The sequence below is a fragment of the Antechinus flavipes genome, chromosome 6 (genome assembly GCF_016432865.1).
Source record: "Antechinus flavipes isolate AdamAnt ecotype Samford, QLD, Australia chromosome 6, AdamAnt_v2, whole genome shotgun sequence".
Taxonomy (NCBI): domain Eukaryota; kingdom Metazoa; phylum Chordata; class Mammalia; order Dasyuromorphia; family Dasyuridae; genus Antechinus; species Antechinus flavipes.
In genome coordinates this window covers 12,554,745-12,574,394 of record NC_067403.1, presented here as the reverse complement: position 1 = coordinate 12,574,394, position 19,650 = coordinate 12,554,745, and the positions used below count along the sequence as shown (strand labels likewise).

The following is a 19,650-nucleotide window of genomic DNA, read 5'->3' as shown; positions in this document are numbered from 1 at the left end:
CATACCTCTATGAGGAAAGAAGTTTAATAGGCAAAAGATAGGAGGAAGATGTATGCTTTTTGTTAGCCCTCTATGTTCAGCTTTAGAAGGTAATACAATATATTTCATAGAATCTTGGAGCTGAAGAAACTGGAAATGGTTAGTCTGAAGAAAACAAGGTTCAGGAGGACACATCACAGCAATTATTATACATCTATTAGGGTCTTGGAAAGAAAGAGGATAAGACATGAGGTCAGTGGGCGAAAAATGCAAATAGGAAAAGCTTCCCATCAGATAGAACTGGACAAAAGTACAAAAAGTGGTTCCTTATATGATGGCACAGAATATAGGAGAATTCAAATTTCTTGCTCCCAAAATTATGCTTCTCTCAATGATACTTAATATCCCATTAGCCTTTTTTTTGGCTGCCATGTCATACATTACATTTTCAGTCCATTAGAAATCTCTAGGTCTTTTGTAAGTAACTGTTATATTGCCAAGCCTGCTCCTTTTGGGCTTTGTTCAATTAATTTTTGAATCTTAATGTAGGGTTTTTCATTTATCCATATTAAATTTCAATTATTAAATTCAACTCTTGAAAAAAAATTTGGGTCCCAATTCTGATAATAGACCTTTCAGCATTGTGCCATTCAAAAAACGTGATCATCATGCTATCTATTATTTCTTTCAAATCATTAATACAATTGTTGAATGGAGCAGGACCAAGGATAGTTCCTGGAGGTATTGGAGATTTCTCTTGATAATGACAACCATTCTTTAATGACTATTCTTGTTATCTGCTCATTCACTGAGTTCTGAACTATCATCTCATTCATAAGATGTTTTGAAAGACTTTCTAAAAGTCCTGCCGAAATTCAGGTATACTAAGTTTAAAGTGTCTTTGTGATATATGTCATGATGAGATTAGTCTGACATTACCTGCTTGTTCTTCATGAATCCAATGCTTTCTTTTTTTTTAAAGTGATCATTCCATTCCATTATAAATGATACTTGTTATTCAGTTTTTTCTGGCTCTTTGTGACCCTTTTGAGATTTTCTTGGCAAAGATACTGGAGCAGTTTGACATTCCTTCTCCAGCTCATTTTACAGATAAAGAAATTGAGGAATCCAAGTTAATGTGGCTCGCCTAGGGTCTGGTAAATGTCTGAGGTTTTCTTTGAACTCAGAAAGAGAAGTTTTTTTTTTTTGATTCCAGTAATGGCACTCTATCCCCTATTTCACCTACTTGCTGATAATAAATCATTCCTTTAATAATGTATTTTATAATATTGCTAAGAATCAAAGTCCAACTCCCCAGTTTATATTTTAAATATTCAATTGTCTTTCCCTCTCTGAAAATCCGTACAATGCTCTACCATCTTCAGTCTGATGATTTCTCTCCATTACTTTTCATATAGTGGCTCAAGTACTTTTAAATTTATGTGCTCTGGGATGAAACTTGTCCAAATCTGGGTACTTGAACTCATGGAGGACAGTGAGATGACATCTTATCTCCTTTTTTATCATAGAATGTTAACTTCAGGAGAGATTCATATGAGTGTTTCTAATACTAATAAAGTGTCTCACATATAGTAGGTTCTTAGTAAATGTCTCAAATTGAATTCTCGGTTATTTGACTTTGTTATATTTTTCTATATAAGACTTTGAAAAATGTGTGCTGGTTTATTATTTCCTTGAAAATTCGAATTGGTTTCCTTAAATGGCTTCACTTTTTTTCTTTTCACTTGAGTCATATACAATTGTGTTCACAGAGTTTCACTCTTAAAAGCTTCCTCTTTTGAGTCAACTTTCCTTCTATGAAATAGATCTGAGTGAGCAGATGAAGAAATATGGGCTAAGTAATAGTATAGTTGGCAGCTGTGATCCTCAGCTGTCTGAATAGTAACATCCACAAAGTAGTCATTAATGGTTCTATGCCAATTTGTTGAGATGTTTCTAAAGGATATCTCAGAGATTGATTGATCTTTGAGTCTATGTGCTTTGACATTTTTATCAATCATTTTCTTTATTATTTTAAGATTTTTATTAATGTCTTGGGTTATTATATATTACTTGCATTTCTGAGCACATTATCAATGATAGATTAAATTTGACAACCATATAGGAAACTTCTAGGAGTAAAGTACTGTGCTGAGTACTGTGGAAATAAAGAAAAAAGTGAAAAAATCAGGCCTATCCTCAGTGGAGGAACTTATATTCCATGTTGTTGTTATTTAGTCATTTTAAAATCATGTGAACTTCTTTGGAGTTTTCTGGCAAAGATTCTAGAATAGTGTGCCATTTCCTTCTCCACCTCATTTTACAGATGAGGAAACAGGATTAAGTGATTCGCCAAGAGTCACGTAGCTAATAAGTGTCTCAGGATAGATTTGAACTCAGGAAGATGTCTTCTTCATTCTTCATTCCAGGCCTGGGACTCTATCTATCCGCCATCTAACTTCTCCATGATTTGTTGCTTATATTCAGAACTGAAAGAAATGCTCAGTTTTACTTTATAATTTTAATATGTTAGAATTTAACTATATATTTGTGTATGTGACTTAGTAATTATACATTATATTAAATATTAAATAGAGATTAGTTACAATTTAGATATATTTCCTTTAGTCTAGTTTAGGATAAGATATTAGCAATATTCTGGGTGAGAGGTAATGACATCCTAAACTAATATGAAACTATCTGTGAGAGATTCTGAGAACACTGAAATGACAAAGTCTTGGATATTAAGGAAGGAGAAAGATTATCCTAAAGTTGTAAAACTGGGCTACTAGAAGGATGGTGTCCATGGAAGTAATAGAGGATGTTTGGAAGAGGGTAAGATTGGCAGGGAGTGATGAATTCAACTTGAGACATGTGGATTTCCTGCCTGTAGGATATCCAGCTTGGAGAGGTCAGCAGGCAGTTCAGGATGTGAGACTGAAATTCAAGAAAGAGAGACTGAAGTTTGTTACACGATATTAAATTTTGTGCATTTTCTTTTATGCTTTTAAATTCACTTTTTCCCCCTAAAAGGGAGTTCCTAGTTTAGACCAGACTGCCCAGAGGATGCATGAGCAAAACAATGGTTAATGTATGATCTTTAAGGCACCTACCACTTCTAAATACTATCATCTAAATTATTCTGAGAAAAATTGTATTTGGAGGGCCAGTTAGATACAGGATGTTGGGTCTTGGATCCTGCCCTCATCCAATACTGCTTCCAGAACATGGACGAGTCACTAATATCTCTGTGCCCCAAACAAGGCTCCATTAGAGCTATGCTGACTGTCTGTTGGTAGACAGTTGGGACCCACAAAAACACCCAAGAGCATAGTCGGGATATATTTAGGACAAGTAGAGCTGGGAAGGAACATTAAGAGACTGAAAAAAGACATTGGGTTCCAGAACACAGATTGGGAAACCTAAAGAACCCAGAAAAATAGGCAGTTTTCTCTGAGACCTGTTTTTTTTTTTTTTCTTCTACTGAGAAGAAAGTTTTGTTCCATCTCCTCTCCTCATTCTTGGTAACTGTCTAAGACTGAGAGATGCCAAGGGTCAGTGAGGAGCTTTCTGTAAAACACTTGGGGCTGCTGCATGCTCGGGAGCCACATTAACCCGGTGCCCAATGCCAGCCCTGTGCCAGCCGCAGCACCCAAACTGAATTTCTCAGCCAGCTGTTCCATTATCCAGGACTTCAGGCCACCCTATGCGTGGGGGTACCTGGGCCTTTTCAGACTTTTGCTTTGGCCCTCAGGGCCTACCACTGGGCTTTCGATGGCCTGGGAATCGGCGGCCACGCGAGATTAGGGCTCGTGACTGAGGCAGGCTAGAGTCGGAAAAGGGAAGTCTCCCCTCCAGTCTGTTCTTGGCCCCCAGGCAGATGTGGAAGGGCGCACCTGGTGGCCCTTCCTCTGCCTCCTGGTGTCTAGCGCTCCTCCCCATCCCCCCAAGCGCCAAGATGCCATTTGCCAGCTTGTAGCGTTGCCCTCTCCGTCCATCTCGCCCGGAGAAAGGCAGCTGCCCAAGGGGCATCCCGGTCCTCCCAGTGGCGGCTCGTGACGCTGAGAAAGCCCAGCCTGAGCCCCTGGCCAGTGCCCTCACCTTGGGTGGGCTCCCCTGGTGGAGGGCGCCGTCCCCAGCTCTCCGCTAACCGGGTTTAGGGCTCTCGCCTCGCAGAGCCTCGGGCTGGCGGCCCGGGCCCCCGTGAGCGAGCAGCAGGTGGCACGTCGCAAGGGGAGCGATCCCGGCGTGGGTCTGCCCCCGGGCTGAGTGCGTGCGTGGCCGCCGCGCCACCGCCGCTTCCCGCCCCGCTCGCAGCCCGGAGGGTCCGGCGCCAGCGAGCAGCGCCGCTGCCTCCTCCCGCCCGCAGCCTCCGCCCTCCGCGGCTGGCCAGTCGTAAGCGCGCAGGCAGCTCGCCCCCGGCTCGGACTCAGCCTTGCACACGGCTCAGCGCTCCCGAGCTCTGCGCAGCCGGCACCCCGGGCGAGCGAGTGGCTGGCTGTGCGCGCGCCTGAGCCAGCGTGCCGGGTGGGCTGCGGACTCCCAGCAGCGTCCTCCAGGCTCTGCCTGCCGAGCCAGCCCGCCAGCCAGTCAGTCAGTCAGCCCGCCAGCCGCCCGCCGCCCGCCAGCCGCCCGCCAGCCGCCCGCCGCCGCCCGCCAGCCGCCCGCCAGCCAGCCCTCCCGGCGCAGCAGCATGAACGTCAGGCGGGTGGAAAGTATCTCCGCTCAGCTGGAGGAGGCGAGCTCCACAGGCGGTAGGACGCAAGAAGCATGCGGGCTGCTGCCCTTCTCCCTGCCGGGCGGAGCGGGGGCTCCTGCCACTTGTCGGGGGACGCTGGGGACCTGCTGCATGACTGGGGAAGGGGAGGGGACGGGCCGGGGGGGCCACGCATGGGGGACCCCGGGGCCGAAAGGGACACAAACCCGGAGCAGTCACAGTGTTGGAAGTGTTGGAAAGTCGCGGGCGGAAAGGTCCCCCGCCAACCTGTCCGCTACTTTTGCCTTCTCTGAAACGGCCCCAGCTTCTTTATGCCCCTGCCCCGAACTCCAGCCCTCGGAGTTCATCCCCTGGTGGTGGGGAAGAGTTCCGCCCGAAGCCCACGGACACTCCAGCCGTCCTGCCCCTTCTGCTCCCAGCACCCTCGGTGCCCCCCAGCCGTCACCCCCACTTGTGCTATAGACCAGCATCTCTGGCGTGCCGGCTTCTGGGGCACGGCCGTGGGTCCTGTTTTACGGCCAGCTTCAGTTTAGCGTGTTCAGAGAAAATGGTCCTCCCTGACATTTGGCAATAATTTCTGTCTAGCCTTGGAAAGGTAGATGGTTCTGCAGCGTGCATGGAACTTGGGGCTTTACGGTAACTTGCTTTGAGAGAGGAGGGTGCCCAACATTCAGTCGTATTGAGCAGAGCAGCCCCTTAAAATGTGGCTCGAAGGAACCCCTTAAAATGGTCCCCACACACATAAGCGTCTCTGGCTCGGAGGCTTGCTTCGGAGGTGGCCTGGAGGCTCACTACGTAACGGGGCTCTAAACGTGATGGAGCCGCTGTCCAAACGTTTTCTGATCGTCTTCTTTGACGAACGAAGTCCTAGCAGACGTTAGTGTAGTTTTAGTTGGCAGGACTCGAAACTTGGAAGCAAAAAACGATGGCTTTAGAGCTGGGGAATGAGCTCGTGGCGAAAGGAGGCTCTGAGCTCTTTGCCATATTTGTTGTTTATGCCGATTCCCCGAAGACTCAGGTTGCTGAATTTCCTCAGAATCTTCCAAAATGAACTTTGCTCTTTCGTTTTGAGAGCTCGTTTTATGCGCAATAAAGTTTTTCATACTTTTAGCTCTTTTTCCATCCCTCCCTTTTTTATTTTCAAGTGCGTTTCAAATCGAGGGATTTCCTTCTTTTTTTAGGGAGGTGATGCTTTTCAAAGGTTTCTGGGTTAGGTGATATCTTGAACTTCCTGGTTATTTCGGCTCTCTTTAACCCAATCAAAATCCTGTTAAAAAATCAGTTTTGCAGATTGTGAGTTGGGAAATATGTTTATGAAATGGTCTGCTGGCCCTCACTGTCTACCCTATCCATAAGCTTGTTTTTTTTTTTTTTTTTCTGGAAAATTTCAGGGCAATATGCATAGAGGAGAAACTCAATAATCAGGTGGACTAGATGTTTCAAGAGCAAAATATGATATTTCAAGTATTAAATTAGTCACTTAATTTTAAGAATTACAGAGTACTCATTGGTTTCTTAAAGGAAATTTAAAGAAATAAGGAAGAGGCTGTGTTTTTGCTTTAAAGTGCTGTCCTTACCTAGAGAAATGAAAAAGATGCCCTTTGAGAGGGATGCTGTGAATAATCAATTTATTTTATGTTCTGACAGACTTTATAATCGAATGAAGTTTCAGTGAATTGGACAGACACAGAGTGTTGACTACAGCACATAGTGTGTGGATTGGGGTTGCTAATGAGAAAAGCTTGTCTTTAAGTAGGCTTTAAGAATTAAATCAGTATCTGGCCCTATTCATTTTCATCAAATCAATTTACTTGGAATTTGGATCTCCAATTTGCTTGATAGAAACACAGCATTTCTTGAAATGGACCAGATTCTTTATTTTGGGGCTGGTAGAGTGGAAACTGTCCATCCCTGTTGGTTTAAGCCTGAAGCAGAAAGGGAGGACTTCACTGACAGATGCTAATTTGATACTTTTTTTGTATTTACAAATTATTAGAATTGGCTCCTATGTGAATGGAATGAGAGCATATTGACTTTTCAAAAATGAAGTTTCCAGTGTGTGCCACAGGTGGGGAATTCAGATGATAATTCCTTAGATGAATTTTTAGTAGAGAATCCGTAGGGGAAGAAGTGTTCCTTAAAAGAGGCATTTCCCATAGAATTGTATCTTTTGATGTATGTGGTAACCGGTATCTAACTTCAAGACAGTTGGGCAAACTGAGGTAGAGACTAGACATCCTGACCAGAATGTCATGAGAGTGGTCTCCTCCACTGACAAAGAGGTTAGAATCAATGACTTTGGGGACCCTTTTTTGATGCTAAGAGTCTGTGATTTTGAGATGACTTGGGATAAGATGATTTGAAGAAAGGAAAAGTGAGGAGGAAGTCATATCAGTGAAAGAGAGGAGAAAACTTTTGGGGAATTGTGGGAAGCAAGTTGCTATGACAAAAATTAGTTACAAATCCACAAAAAAAAAAAACTCCCTTTTTGTTTTTCTTTCTCCTCTTTCAGGTGATATATTTAGTAATTTAATCAATCAACATAATTTCAAGGTTAATGGAGTTGAAATTATTGAATGCTTAAAATAAATTAGCAAGTTATGACAGAAAAGAAAAAAAATCTACCATTAAAAACCAGCACATTTTGAATAGGCTTCTTCCAGATTATAAAATTTATTTCCCTTCTTCATGGCCACTTTCATTAGCCCCCACATTCAATCAAAATCTGTCCCGAATGTATTTTTTGTGTTTATATTTAGGCCTATTGCCTTGTTTCCCTTACATAAAATTTCATGGTTTTTTCCTCTCACTGGAAAGAGAGCAGAAGAAAAAAAAAAGATAACAAAACCAGGATAGTTTTAAAAGAAAATTAGATGAAAGGCCATAGGAAGAAAAAACCCTACCAAATTATGCATTGGTGTGCTAATTGTGTTGTTTAAATTAGAGATGGCAGATGTTAGGTGATGCAATGTACCATGTGTGTTTCAGTGGCAGAGTGGGGGGAGAAAGCCCTTCAGTTTTGAATTTGTGACCTGATATATGGCCTATCTCTATTTCTTTTATTCAGTTCATTATTAAATTCATTCATTCATTTAATTAATAAATTATTTTATTAAAAATATGCCAAAGTTAGTTAATAATTTCATGCCAGATCATATTACCTGTGTGATCCTTATATAACTTTATGATACTTATGTTTTTTCTTCATGTTATGATAAGGAGAAATGGGAGATCTTCTGAGATGACAAATTATTGTGTAAATGGCTGGTGTTAATAAAGTTTTGTGTGTGTTTGAGTGCGTGTATGTATACGTGTATTTGTCTTTATCAGGAGATTTTTCTCTCTTTGGATAGTTTTTTTTTCAGCTAGAGAAGTACTCTTCCATAAAATGACTATGCTAGAGTTTTAGAAATTAATGAGGGATGTGATATAAAACATGTTTAAAAATAGTTACATGAATTGTGATATGCAATATAGTACGTATTTTTCATTAAGACATTTACTTTGGATAGCAGCTACCTATGTTGAAGGTTTACTTCTTCATCAGAAACATTTACTCCTCTTATGACATAATGCTTTGGTCCCTATATTTGTTTTAGTTTGTCATTGTTGGAAAATTGCGTTCAGTAGAATATATTCTTCCATATTTCATAGTCAAGCATGCCTATTTATTTAATAGCTTCTCTCTTTTGGAATATGGGGAAATGTGTCACCATAACAAATACTTTAAGGTTGCATATACTTCGTATCTTTTGCCTAACTGTGCTTAACTCTAAAATGATCACATCCTGGGTTGGTTGCTTGATTGATTTATTGCAGAACAATCAATGTCCCGATTCCATTCTGCTCCCAATATGGTTGCTACCCTTGGGTGGGTTTTTAAAATAATAGCTAATATATAGAATAAGAAGATATGAAAATTCTCTTCAAGAGAATCAGTACTTAAAGTGAGCTTTGAAGAGAGTCATGGCTTCCAACAGGTAGAGGTGAGAGAGGAGAAAATATCAGAAATAGATGTCTGGAACAGAAGTACAGAGATAACAAGAAATCACATATGGTATACAAGAAACAGAGAATGGGGTTTCTACTTCTCTATATTTAAAAAAATGATAATACTTTTTAATATTATTTTGGTAGATTTATTTTAAGGAAAGGTATCATGAATTATATTCCCTAAAGAAAAGGTATCATGTAAACATCGGACACCAGTTAGGTTTTATTTTTGGGGGAGGAGAGTAATCCACCATATATTAATAAACATTTGACTTCAAAATCTATCTACTTCTAGCTGTGTGAATTTAAACTTTAACACTTGACATCTGCCTGCCTCAGTTTCGTTGTATATAAAAGCAAGAATATTGATAGCACCAACTTCCCAAGGTAATTGTGAGGATAAAATGAGATCTTATTTGTAGATCACTTTTCAAACTTTAAAGAGCCATATAAATGCTAGCTATTATTGTTAAAACTCCTATCATTATCATTAATTTTTGAACATTTTATTTTTCCATAATCTTCTTGCCACTTTAGTTTGGCATAATTTACAATTGTAGAAACTTGAATAAAATCAACCCTACTTGACAATCCTTCATGTGAATATATAATAGAGATAGGAAACCTCCCATGTATAATAGAGATTGGGGTGGGGGGGAGAAATAAAGCAATAATGTAAAAGCCATCAATAAACCGAATAGATTAAAAAGTCTCTATTGATAGAAAAAGTTGAGGCTGATTTTTTTTTTCCACTTGGATAATGGTTTTCTTGCAACTCATTGTTAAGCTCTCTGTTGGATTGGATCTGGATGGCAGATTAAGGCCCAGAATTACTTTTCTGCATTCTATTCCTTCTATGCCCCATAGTTTGAGGGGCATGTGGTCCCTATTCTCAAGTCTAGCCTGAATAAGAAGGTCAGTCTTTTTTTTTTAAGTGGCACCTCTGAGCTTTACCCTGATTTCTCAAGGACCATGCATAAGTGCAGGTTGATTCCATAGTTTCTGAAGAAAAGCAAAAAGAGGTACAGAGGGGACCTGTGGAGATAATGCCCAAGGCTTTCCACTGTCTTTCTGGGCCAGTGATGGGACAAATGGGCTGCAATCAACACTCCCCTGGCACACCTGGGAAGAAAGACTCTCCATATCTCTTGTGGAAAAGCTTTCCAGTCCTTGGCTAAATACAGAAGAGCTATTTCTTGCTCTGCTTGTATGGTGGTGAGGAAAAAAGTGCCTTGACTTGCTAAATATCAGGATTAAGCTTATCTCTCTCAGTTTATGTTTTTCAGTACAAGGAAAGCTAATAAAATCTACCAACAAGCAATAATCATTTATTTAGCATTCATTGTATACCATATCCACTGGAAATACAAAGATTAAAGTGACAGTCTGTTGTCTTCTGAAATCTTGCATTCTTCTGGGACTGGGAATAAAGGAGAGAAATGGAACTTATTTACAGTTAAACAAATACATGATGTATTTATTATAACTGAATACACCAAGGATGGGCCTCTTGAAAGAGGGGGCACTTGAGTTGAATCTCAAAAAGGATTAGGGAAATGATGATGAGAAAGGAGAAAATTTCAGGCATGGGAAGACAGCCTTTGCAAGTATGTACAGGTGAGACATGGACTGTTATGTACAGGGAACAGATGGCAGGGCCCTTTGATTGAAGCACAGAGTGAATGAAGAGGAGGAGTAATGTGGAACCTTCCAGGAAACTTGGGCTAGAGCTGGATAATGAAGGACTTTAAATACGAGAAAGTTTGTCTTTTATTCCAAAGGCCTTAGAGAACAGCTGAATGTTCTTGAGCAGGGGACTTGATCTTGAATTTTCTAGGAAGCAATTATGAATGTTGTTGACTTCAGCTGTGGTAGTAGTAGAAACTGGATGTTTGAGAGGAGCTCTTTTATAGAAAGACCTTTGGACACCATTGTGACAGAGTCTGTCTCTTCTAGTACTTGTTGATGTGTCGCATAAGCCTATTTTTTAAGCAGGAGTTCTCATCCTGGGTTCTACAGCCTGGTTTCAGGGGTTCCACGAATAATATGAGGAAAAAATACATATTTATTTTCACTAATCCTGAGCTGAAATTTAGCATTTCCTTCGATTATGATCAGCAACAGAATGCTTTTATTCTGAGAAAGGGGTCAATAGGCTTTACTGACTTACAAAGAGGTCCAAGATGCAAAATAATAATAATAATAATAATAACAACAATAATAATAATAACAAAGAAGCAGTTGAGAACCTCTCCTCTCAAGGGCTTCCATATCTCTCATTGGTCTGGGTTCAGGAGAGATTCCACTTTGTAAAATAACGAGCCTCCTAAATGTGGCCAGAGAGATCATTTACCCCAGCCCTTCATTTTACACATGAGGAAACTCGGGTCTAGGGAGGTTAAATGACCTCTTCAGAGTTACACATCAAATTAGAAGGTGAGCCAGGAATAGCTTTAATATAGCCTGACTCACACCAAAATGAGCACTGGACTGTACCCGACTGCTTGAGACTGATGGAAGATTTGATTGCCTGCGATAGATATGTAAGACACTGTAAACTGCTTGAAGGCAGGGAGAACTTCCTTTCTTTTCTTTTTGTATCCCTCAGGCCTAGTATAGTACCTGAAAAATTGGAAGTGCTTAATAAATGCTTATTAAATGTAATTGATAGATATGATGCTGGAATATGAAAATATAGAGGAGATACTATCCATTTTCAAGAGGTTTTTGGTCTTGTCTGACAGGCAGAGAAGATTAATTGTCAAGGGAATCATATGTACTGTTGATATTTCTTCTTCCAATTTATCATGCTCAAATGGGAAGAGAAAATAACATCCTATTTTATGATCAGCCAAAGTTTGCTTAAAAGAACTGGTGAAATCTGATCTAGGTCTTAAAGCATGGTTAATATTTTGGAAGAGGGATGAACTTTCCAGATAGGGAAATGAGGGAGCAGAATCATAGAAGGGAAAAAAGTTGGGGAAGTGCAATGGCAGTGGGGGCTGAGGATAACTAATGAGTTATCAAAGCTTGCTTAAAATGACTGTTTTGCTTAAAAGACAAGCTTGAAAATTTAGGTTTTCTAAGAGACTTTAGAAAAAGCATCCTAGATACTTTGGCAGTCTAATGGACTCATGAATCCTTTCTCAGAATGATGCTTTCTCAATGCATAAAATATAATGATAGCATTACAAAAAAGCCAGTTATATTGAAATATTGTTGTCAAAATATTTCATAAAAATTTTCTGATTCCATTTATAGACCTTGAATGTTTTGAAGGACCTTGAATGACAAACACATGAGTATAGCCTCTATCCAATAGGAAATGAGGGAACATTTGAAAAAAAATAAAACATGTGCAACATCATCATCCAGGTGGTATTTTACTTGTGCTGGTAACTTGTGCAAGATGCAGAAGCATAACAGTTGCAAAACTATTGCATCAATGCTTGCTTGATATGGGAGGAGCCTGGACTATGATGGTAGTAGTGGAAAATAGAATGAAGAACAAATGTGAGACATTAAAGAATGAATAGGAGGATGGACAAATTACTATATTTGTATGAAGGTATTTTCAAATTTCTATTTATTTCCATATTTCCATGATTTTATAACAATGGTAGAGAAAAATGCAAGGGAAAAGGATTGAGCTAAGAAATATTAGTAATGTATGGCCAGCAGGAAGTGACACAATCTTTTTACTCCTTTATTGTTGTTAAAGTATTCATTCCAATGGGGTCGCTTTAATAAGGGTTCTGAAAACATTCATAATCTTATATTTTACACGAAATCATTCCTAGAATTGCTGATATAGATGGGATCTCAGAGATTATCTAGTTTAACTCACATTTTGACAAAACAAGGAAACTGTCATTCAATCTTTCCTTGAAGAACTTTGAGTTTCTGCCATTCTCCCACTGAAAGAGAAGCCATTACTTCCTCAGGCATCTCATTCTCCCACTGGACAGCTCCAATTGATTGGATTTTTCCCCCTTACCTCAAAGGAATTTTTTCGTTCAGCTTTCCAAGGCCATACAGAAAAAGTCTTCTCCACAACAGCCCTTCCAATTTTTGAAGCTTGCTATGATGTCTCTTCTAAACAATTTTTTCCTCATCTAAACATATCAAGTCCATCTATTAATATTTACATAACTTTATCATTATTCTTTTAAAAACTGTTCTGTTTACCCTCCTTTGAAAGCTTTGCAGTTTATCAATGCCCTTTTTAAAAGATGGCTTCCCAGACTAGGGACAATATGCTAGATTTAGACAGGTTATGTATAATAAGGTGGGGCCAGATCATCACCTCTCTCACTCTGGAAACTGGATATGTTTCCGGAAATCACATTAACTTTTGAATAACCTAGGATGCTATTGACCCATATCGATCTTGCAGTGCAATAAAACTGCCAGATATTTCTCACTAAATTATTATCTAAACATACCCATTGCATACTTTATTGAGAGATTTGATTTCTTTTTAACCCAAGTCTAAGACTTGACATTTATTCTTATTAAATTCTATCTTAGAGTCATCAAGTTGAAATTTTGGGGAGATTGATTCTGTTATGCAATGTTTTAGCTCTCCCTCCAAATTTCATATTACTTACATATTTGATAATTATATTATCTATGCCTTTATCTAATTCGCTAACGAAATGTCAAATAGCACAGGACTAAAAAGATCATTGGTAGGAGTGCTCTAATCAAGTTATCCCTCCAAAGTGATTATTTTTGGTTCCAACTATTCATTCAATTTAGAGTTTACCTATATCTATTAGTGTCTAAACCACCATTTCCCATCTCATGCCAAAAAACAGGAGCAAATCTTCTTAACAAAAATTTTGCTGAAATAAAGTTAAACTTAATTTGCAGTTTTTTCCTCTGATTTTCCATTCTAGTAACTATGTATAAAAAGGTAATAAGATTAGTTTGGCAGCTCAAGACCTTAATGAAACCATGCTTGTTCTTTGTTATTACAGGTTTCTTTTTCTAAATAGTCACTATGCTTAGTTTTAATAACATAATCTAGAATTTTGCCTTAGGTTAGAGTAAAGCTCATTAGTCTCTATTTTAAATGATTCTATTCTTGTCTCTTTTTGGAAAATTGGAATATTTTGCCCTTTTCCAGCCCTGCAGCTTCTTTTTGATTTTCTTCTTCCTGACTCCACCTGTGTCTGAGTGCATCTGTCTCTCTCTCGCATAAAATGCATTGTTATATTTTTTGCTTTTTATATCACATTCATTTCTAGATATGCCATCTTTGACTCATCTACTCTACCAGCACTGAACCTGCCATTGTAACAAAGAGAAATCATCAAACAAAAATAATTAATATCACATCTGTAGCTATAACCATCATTCTATTCTTAACCAGCAGCACCTATGCATATGCCAAGGAGAAAAAAGATATATTCCATCATCTATTCTCCAAGACAAAATTGATGAGTGGAGTCACTGAGAGTTCACTATCCTTTCAGTGTTCTTTTTATTTATATTATCATAGTCATTACCTGTATTGTGCTCTGGTTCTGCTCACTTCAGCTTGCATCTATGCAAATCTTATCACCTTTCTCTGAACTTATCAAGTTCATTTTTTAATTTCAGATTATTCCATCATATTTATCTGCCAGTTCATTCAGTAATTCCCACATTGATGATACTTTCTTTTCTATTCTTTGCTACCATGAAAAGTGTTGCAAGGAATACGTTGGCATAGAGCCTTGGTTTTTGTGTTTTGTCTTTTTGGGAGACATATATGCCTAGTGATGGAATTGAAAGATGAAAAGGTATAAATAGTTTAGTGATTTTCACCCCATGTCAGTTTTTTCAGCATCTTAAAATATAGCTAAACTATCTCACCACTAATCTTGGTTTTCAACACCCCTCTAATCAGTTTTTGACTTATGTTTTTCTTTGTAATCTGATCTTTGCTTTTAAAGGCAGAAGGAGCTCCTGATAGTGACCCCTTTCTCTTCAATTTGGAGAATTGTCTTAGTGAGTTGATGGAGAATAGTGAGTAGTTAAGTAACTTAGGAACAGGATACTCCTATACTCATTTTGTGTATAGGAGTATAGGGTACATATATATATATATATATATATATATATATAATATATTATGTATAATTATATATAATATGATATCATATAATAATATAATTATTAATATATTAGTTATAATATTATATAATATAAATAGAATATAATGTAATATAATGATATACTATAATAATATATTAATATAATATTATATTGACATGTATCATTATATTATATTAATATAATATAATTATAGTGTATGTAATATACAATATAATATGTGTGTGTGTGTGTGTGTGTGTGTGTGTATATATATATATATATATATATATATTATATATATATATATATATATATATAAATGAGTATAGGATACTCCTATACTCATTTAAAGTCATGATGGCTTTAGATCTGGAAGGGAGGCCATTTAATTACTATTTGCCTCATTTCTAAATAAGGAAACTGAGGCTCAGTGAGGTTAGTTGAGTTGGTTAAGGTTTTATAGATAATAAACATTAAAATATAATTTGAACCTACATCCTCCTACTTAAGAACTAGTAATATGTTCACTGTACATATTGCTTGCCTCCTTCTTCAAGCTCATTTACTATTGCCTTTTTAAAACTTGTATTATTCTCTTTGGCAGAACTGAGTACTTCTTCCCTCACTTCATCATCTATTATCTCTTATTATTATCTTATTCACCCTGAACAGTGGCCCTAATCCTTCTTTGATTTACTTTGCCCATCCCATTATATTTATGTTCCCTCTTTTATTACTGTCGACATTCCTTACTGACTTCGGTTCATTCTGAGCTTTAGCAAGCCTAATTATATTTTAAAAGATTGTCCAGATTTTTTTATTCCCATTCAAATGCTTGCCTTTTTGTCTTTCACCTTCCTTATATGTTCTTTTTCCCCCTTTTTTGGTGAGGCAGTCAGTATTAAGTGACTTGCCTACGATCGTATAAGGTAGTAAGTGTTAAGAGTCTAAGGCCAGATTTGAACTTGGGTTCTCCTGACTCCAGTGCTGCTACTCTATCCACTGAACCACCTGGCTGCCATCCTTTTATATGTTTTTTTTAATATATATTTAATTTGGTCACTGAATCTTTACTCATTTATATCAGTTGCTTTAGGCAATCTCCCTTCCTTTTTCCTCTGTGATGCTAATTTATTTAGTTATGGCAAATTATATTTTATTTTCCAATTAAATGTAAAGATAGTTGTAAACATTCATTTAAAAAAATAAGATGTAGAGTTTCAATTTTGTTCCCTTCTTCCTTCTGCTCCCTCTTCCCCAAGATGGGTAGCAAGTTAATACAGGTCATACATGTGCAGTCATGTAAATATATTTCCACATGAGTGACATTATGAAAGAAGAAAAAGAACAAAAGGAAAAATACCACATACATACACCCACAGAAGTGAGAACAATCTATCTACTTCAATTTGCATTCAGACTCTAGTTCTTTCTCTATATGTGGACAGCATTTTTCATCACGAGGCTTTGGATCATTGTGTTGCTGAGAAGAGCTAAGTCCATCACAGATGATCATCCCATTATGTTACAGCTCCTCTGTACAATATTCCCTCTTTTCTGCTTACTTCCCTCAGCATCAGTTAAGTCTTTCCAGGTTGTCTTTTCTTTTTGAAATCTGCCTGTCCATCATTTCTTATAGTACAATAATATTCCATCACCATCACGTACCACAATTTGTTCAGCCCTTCCCCAAATGATGAGCATCCCCTCAATTGTCAATTCTTTGTTATCACAAAAAGTTACCATAAATGTTTTTGTACATGTAGGTCCTTTCCCACTGTTTTATAATCTCTTTGGGATCAGAAATAGGAGTACTGTGGGATCAAAAGGATTGCACAGATGGGTTGCCCTTTGGGCATAGTTCCAGATTGCTCTCTAGAATAGTTAAATCACTTCACAACTCCACCAACAATGCATCAGTGTACTAATTTTCTCACATCTTCTCTAATATTTATCATATTTATTTTGGGTCATATTAGGCTATATGGCAGGTTTAAGGTGGGCAAGTCCCTTTTTATATTCCTCAGAATTGTTTCTTTTTTATTTTTAAAATTTGATTTTCAATTGCTTCACCTCCCCTTCCCCACCTTTTTTTTTTTTACCTTGCTTCCTCTGTCGAATTTTAAGCTATTAGAGCTTGAATACTTTTTCTCGGAATCATTTGAATTATCTTCTGACCTAATCTAAGGCACGTGTCCAATTATCACTGCCTTTCCTTGCCTTCTCCAAGAGAAATTATAAGATAGACTTAATCACTTTCACTCAAGCTTCCTATTATTCCAATTAGATCAATTGATCCATTAGAAAGATTCCTCCAATTTTTCTGAACAGAAGTGGAACGATTCATACAAATGACTGCAAATACAGCAGTTGCCAAATGCAAATACTTGCTCTTTCATTTTGCTAAAAACATTTTTTATTGCATCGTATACATCCAGTGAGATTAAGTGGGTCTCTCCTTGGAACTAAATCATTAGATGCAGTTCGGTTATTTCATATATTGCATACTGATTTTTTCCCAGAAACTTCTCTTTACACTCTAGCTATTTGTTCAGTTGAATATTGGGAATACCTCACAAAAGTCCCATAACTTTTCCTTACTTGGAATTTTTGTTAGTGACTGTTCAAGACTGAACTTCCATACTGATGGTGCATCTGCTCATGAATAGTGAATTAAAAAGTCTTTAGGGGATTATTATTCACACCCTGGGGGTTTTAGATTTACTTTAAAAAGCTTATGAAGGAAAGAAAGATTTATGTCTTGAGATATTAACACTTTGTGACATTTCCCTCAGGATTTTAAAATAAACCAGCCTATTTAAGAAATTATGCTGTCTGTAATTGAAATGGCAACCAAGATTTGATTTCATTCATTTATTCACTTTTTTATTAAGACTATAGAACACTGGAGTATGAGGTCACAGATATGAAAAAAAGTTTAAATAACACACTGATCCTTTCTCCTTGAGCTTATAATTTCCTTTTTTTTTTTTTTTTGGCTGATGCAATTAGGATTAAGTGACTTGCTTAGGATCACACAGCTAGAAAGGGTTAATTATCTGAGACCAGATTTAAACTGGAGTCCTCCTGATTTCAGGGTTGGTGCTCTATCCACTGCACCACAGAGCTGCCTCTTATAATTTCAATGTAGAATGAGACATATACATTTCACATCATTCTGGGAACAAAGACTACTGGAAATCACACCGATACTGATACTGCCTATGGAAGCACTGTATCCCAAAGGATGTATGTCCTCATTCCTTACACATAAAACTACATTAAAAATATATTATAGAAAAGCAAAAACAAGATGCTGTGTGAAAGTTGAGAGGGTGGTGGATTTTGACTAGGGATTTTGGGAAGATTTAATGAAGAGAGGAGCATTTAAATTGGAATTTAATGGATGTGTAGGATTTAAAGAGAAAGATAGGGCATATACATACATACATACATACATACATATATATATATATATATATATATATATATATATATATATATAACGGCACTGTCAAATATACTGTAATAAATAAGTATGAAAATAGTATTTTGGGGGAGGGGAAGACAGGAAATGATATGGTCCAGAGGCAACAGAAATATAGCTGGATATGAAACTATGTCAAAGCCCATGTTGATCAGAAGATAGCATTGTGGCTTCCAGAGTCTGAATTCTAGAGTATGCATTTTAATGTCTGAACCACTTCTGATTTAAGCTACCACTAGTAGAATTGCATAATTTGACAGTTGGAAAGGATGTCTGCAGATACATAGTCCAGCCCATTATTAAAAAATATATAACAACACACATTGGAGGCTTGTCCATAGTCTGGTGACATATATGGTAATGGAGATGAAAGTTTCTACTTAACGAAAATGTGAATATCAAGGGTTTCCTAGGATATCATGCTTGATGGGAACCTAAAGATTACCTAGTCTAAACATTTCATTTTATAAATGAATAAGATGGGATCCACCCAGACAGTGAAAAAGAGATCAAAAAGGCTTAAGTGGTTTGTATCAGCTCCGCTCTAGATGTCAGGTTACAAAACTGGTTCCTTTTCATGTTTGAGGTTTCTATAAATACTTGAGTGTGGAATGGCTGTATTAGGACTTAGAAATAATGTTAGCAGTAAAATGTCAACTGAAATGCAAGCATGCATAAGGAGATTAAATTTAAAAATCTAGAGAACAAAACCTCCATTTAATTAGGGGCTGAACTGTGTCCCTCAGCAAAATCAGTAAGGTGGTGAAATACTTTTGGAGATAGTTTTTTTGTTGTTGTTGTTGTTCAACCAATTGCTTCTTTCCTCTTCATGTTCTCTGGGAGTATCTTTACTACCCATGGTCCTCCACTGTTACAGATCCTTGAGAGAATACTTCATTCTTTCCACATTTTTCTATTTCTGCTTTTAGGGCTACTTCTACAATGGGGATAATAATATTTGCCTTTGGCTCACAGCAATATAATTTGAAAAAAATACATTTTCATTTTTATTTTGTTTTGTTTCTTACATCACTATGGTATTTTATTTTTATTTCCTTTCCCGAATCCCTCTCAGAGAGCCATGTCATATAACGATAATATTTTTTGGAGAGAAAAAAGTCAACATGACCGATTTTTATACATTGAAATAGATTGAAAACAAATGCAACATAAAAACTTTGTAGACCTCCCAATGTCACAAAGGTGTGGATTAGGGGTGTCTTCTCATCTCTTTATTTGAGGGCCACTTAATCTTTATAATTTTGTTACATTTATTTTTAATTTTTTGACTTGTTGTTTCCATTTAGATTTTGTAGTTACTATGTATATCATTTTCTTGCCTCTTTTTACTTTACTGAGTCAGTTCATAGAGATCTTTCTATTTTTCTCT

At 37.6% G+C, this 19,650-nt stretch overlaps 1 protein-coding gene across 1 annotated transcript in view; it reads left to right on the top strand.

The window, feature by feature from the left end:
• The first annotated feature begins 4,301 nt into the window (after positions 1–4,301).
• The window catches only part of KCNIP4 (potassium voltage-gated channel interacting protein 4), a 1,018,244-nt gene continuing 1,002,895 nt past the window's right edge, over positions 4,302–19,650 (top strand). The window contains exon 1 of the mRNA XM_051967626.1: positions 4,302–4,733. Within this exon, the coding sequence (XP_051823586.1) occupies positions 4,673–4,733 (61 nt within the window). The 5' untranslated portion in view covers positions 4,302–4,672. The remainder of the gene's footprint in view (positions 4,734–19,650) is intronic.